We start from the raw sequence: 4,360 nt of genomic DNA, 5'->3' as shown, positions 1-4,360 counted from the left end.
TAAAAGTAAACCAAAAAATTCTAAAGGAAAAAGTTTGTTACTTTCTCTCTAAAAATCAGTAAACTTAATTCACCTCCTCTTAGGTTGTGCATTCAATACTTACAACGAATGCATTTAAGGATATCTAATTAGGACTGCAGGAAATAGGGATAAGATGTTTGACCATCATCACAGTAGGGGAATTGAAATAGTCAAACGGTCAACGAACATTAGCCGTCCGTACTAAAAAAAATACCACTTTCTAAGAAATAAGAGAAATTTCGCCTCAAGAAATGGGTTCCACAAAGACAAAACAATTAATGGTTGATCAGTCCCTAGAAAGAACTTTGCCCTTACATGACTTATAGTTTAGGGGCCATGTATATGCCTGGTTTCTTGATATAACTTATATACATTTCACCCCTACACTTCTCATGCTTCAGGGGTTGTGTGTTGGTGTAAGCCCTAGAGGTCAATACTTTTGGTACTTGTATTGAATTATTTATTAATAATAAAAGGAATTTCTTTATTATGTTTGTTTTTCTAAAATAATAAAGTCCCTAGAATAACTAGTTTGTTTAATGAAATGTTAAGTGTGACTTAATCATAAGATCCTATTAAACATAAGAACATTATTCTTAAAGTATCTGTAGTCGAACTTTATTGTGAATTAGGATAATATTAAAGCATTAAGACTATTATGTAGATAGACGGATGAACACATCTCATGGATCATGGATAAGGAGTTATCAAGTCTTAACATATGTATGAATATTAGGAGTAATATTTATACTGGATTGACCTGCTATGAGAGTACATAGAATATTATAAAAGTGTCATAAGTTATTCGACCTGAAACCACTATGGACCCTAGATGTATAGTCGAGTACTTTATTGTTGATCAAACATTGTCCGTAACTAGATGACTATAAAGACAATTCATGGGTACTCCATAAAGCATGTTGAGGCACAAAAGTGACCTAGATGAAATTTGTCCATCCTACGTAACAGGATAAATGTCTATGGGCCCAAAATTAAACTGGACAAGGGTGACACGGTCTATGTCTTGTGTTCAATATATACATAAGGGCAAAAGAGTAATTGTACACGCAAGTATTATCACGAAAAAGTTTTTGTTAGATCACATGATATTTTTGTGACTTGGGAAGTAGTGATGTCTTGCTAGATACTGCTCACTATTTATTATGTTAAATGCATGATTTAATATAGTAGTGCTTCAAGATAAAGTTTGTTAAACTTTAAATTTTTTACAAATTAACGCTAAAAATAAGTGATCAAACCAAACTAACTAATATCATAACCAATAGAAAGAGCAACAAATAAGATGAACCATCATAGAGAGAAGCAATAATCAAAGAGAGAGAAAGTAGTTGAAGAAGCCAAAGAGAGAAACCAATTGAGAGTGGAGGAGCATCCAAAGGGAGGGAACAAACCAAACCAACAAATCAAATTGAGCCAAATTAATTTGAATTAAACCAAACTGAATCAAATCATATCAAATTAAACCAATCCAAACCAAACCAAATATAATCAATCCAAATCGATCCATATCAATTTGAACCAAATTAAATCGAACCAAATCAATTTGAACCAATCATACTCAAATGACCTAAGTCAAATTACATCAAATTGAATCAGTTACAATCTAAGCCAAACCATATATATATATATATATATATATATATATATATATATATATATATATATATATATATATATATATATATATATATATATATATATCACAATCTTTATAATCCAACTATAAATAAGTGATACTTGCTTATGTATAACAATATTTATTAGTAGAGTTATCAACAGTGCATTTTAAAGTAGAGATTTGTTTTTTTTTTACTTTTAGGTGTATAATATAGCCAAGACAATCCGTGTAGAAGTGAAAAAGTATCAGATTCGAGATGTTCCACATGTTGCACTGATCTTTCCAAGCGCGTGATCATAATGAGTCAACCAGTCAAACCCCAAACTGCAAGCTTAGTTCCATCTTAATCCCAAAAGTAGCAAGCCAGTAGTATTAAATTTACTAGAATGAAACTGGTGCATGATGTGTGTACCAAGTCGTCACTTTTCCGTACCCTTATAATTATTTTATTTTATTTTGTGGACTATACTTATTCTTATCCAACTCTATTACTATATAACTCTTCCACATGCCTCCAATAAGTGAAACCACCCATTCACAAAGCCAAATCCAACACGTTTCTTCATCTCCTTCCTTTGTATCTCACATATATATCATACTACTGTTGCTTCCTCCTTTCACAAAACTAAAGCACTTTTAAATATTTTGATTCCACTTATGGATATCAAGGTTAAGAAAAATGAGTCTGCAAACCTCAATGAATTAAGAAAGGGTCCATGGACGTTAGAAGAGGACACCATTCTTGTTAATTACATTACATCCCATGGTGAAGGTCACTGGAACACTGTTGCATCTTCTGCAGGCATGTACATATACATATACATATATATTATATATCTATATATTTTCTTCCTAACTCTATTAATTGTTAGATAATAATCTATATAAATATACAGGCCTGAAGAGAAGTGGGAAAAGTTGCAGATTAAGGTGGCTAAACTACTTGCGTCCCGATGTGCGCCGTGGAAATATCACACTTCAAGAACAAATTCTTATTCTTGAACTCCACTCTCGCTGGGGCAATAGGTCAAATAATTTCCATGCTATTTTGTATATGATATCATAGTATATGGAAAAAGGCGTCTGAGACGTGTTAGCGTCGTGTCTGGTATCTGTGTGTGTCTGTATATTGATATATGTGTTTGTTTTATCAAAGGTGGTCGAAAATTGCACAGCATCTTCCGGGAAGAACGGACAACGAAATAAAGAACTATTGGAGAACGAGAGTGATCAAGCAAGCTAAGCAGCTCAAGTGTGATGTCAATAGTAAACAGTTCAGAGATGTCTTGCGTTACGTGTGGATGCCCCGTCTGCTTGAACAGGTTCAAACCGGACCCGGTTATTGCGAGCCGAAAAGACCCGAATTCGTTCATCACCACCAGAACACATCGCACAGTTCAGTTTCAGGAACAGAATGGCCAAAAACAAACAACTCCTCAGAAACTTCATCAATGGAATTCCAAGCTCCTTCGATTTCGGATCATGATGTTTCAAAAGTGTTGCCGAGTTTCCATAACCAGGTTCCTGAACAAGGGAATAGTAGTAGTGGTGGTGGTGGTGGTGATGATGACTGTGATGACTCGTTGGAGACTTTTTTGAACGACGAGAGCATGTGGTTTTTGGAACAACTTTCTGAAGATTTTGAAATAAAATACAATTTACTTGCGTGACGCTATGTAGAATTAGTTTGTGTTATAGTAGTGTGAAAACGTTGAAGGAATTGGTATAGATCAATAGGTATATTGTCGCATTAGGGGATGAATTTGAAATTTTCCTAGACGTGTTTCTACAAATACATTAAAATTGAACGCACTAATGTGTGTTTTTCCTTGTGCAATAATGGTAAGTTGATTTTTTAGTAGTTTTGTTTGTATTTTTTTCTTTACTTTGACATTAGTTAATTGTAGTGCTCTTTTACGTGTGATGCAAGGAGTGTGTGTATTGTTTGTGCTTGCTTCTACGGCTGAAAAATTAACTTAATTTATACTATTAGAAGTAATAAAATGATAGCATTTTCATGTAGAAGAAAGAAAGAAGATTGAATTTATCTTAGATTGATAATGGTATAAAGTTACTTTTTTATACAAGTGAATTATAAAGAGATTCATCTGAACAAAACTCATTTATTAGGCATCTGTCTAAGTAGTAACTAACTTCCTTAATCTCCTACAAATTTCATAATTGTCTAACTACCTAACTAATAACTATAACAACTTAACTAACTTTCATATTGGTCAATAGTCTCATGCAAGTTGCACTTTGATAAATCATGATCAAATTTAACTTGGATAGAAGAAATGAGAAAGGCTTTGGTACAAAGGATTTAGTAAACAAATATGCAATTTGGTTGTGCGATGAAACATGTAACAACTTCTTTACACCAGCTTGAAATTTCTCTCGCAATAGATGGCAATCAATCTCAAGATACTTAATTCATTCATGAACAATTGGATTGTTAGTTATGTCAAGGACACTTTGATTATCACTGTACTGTTGGATGCAAGTGTGAGTGGTTAAAGTCTCGCATTGCCTATGAATGGGTGGAATGTTGGATTTATAAGAGAGGGGACTCATTTACCTAACACCTTATGATTTTGGGTTGATATGTGACATCTCCCTCAGCTTATGGTCCTGGAGCATTGGTTCCATTAGTGCTCCCGATTCTCCCGGACTCCTCAACATTGGTATTAGAGCATGGTT

The 4,360-nt window shown here is 33.6% G+C and overlaps 1 protein-coding gene across 1 annotated transcript; it reads left to right on the top strand.

Moving 5' to 3' along the window:
- Positions 1 to 2,175: 2,175 nt before the first annotated feature.
- Positions 2,176 to 3,584, top strand: LOC131615332 (transcription factor MYB2-like). The gene is made up of 3 exons (XM_058886732.1): positions 2,176 to 2,462; positions 2,557 to 2,686; positions 2,817 to 3,584. The coding sequence occupies exons 1-3, from the start codon at positions 2,318 to 2,320 to the stop codon at positions 3,328 to 3,330; spliced, it is 789 nt and encodes a 262-aa protein (XP_058742715.1). The 5' UTR covers positions 2,176 to 2,317; the 3' UTR covers positions 3,331 to 3,584.
- Positions 3,585 to 4,360: the final 776 nt, after the last annotated feature.

This window comes from Vicia villosa, linkage group LG1 (assembly GCF_029867415.1).
Source record: "Vicia villosa cultivar HV-30 ecotype Madison, WI linkage group LG1, Vvil1.0, whole genome shotgun sequence".
Lineage (NCBI taxonomy): Eukaryota > Viridiplantae > Streptophyta > Magnoliopsida > Fabales > Fabaceae > Vicia > Vicia villosa.
This window is presented reverse-complemented; position numbering and strand designations above follow the sequence as displayed.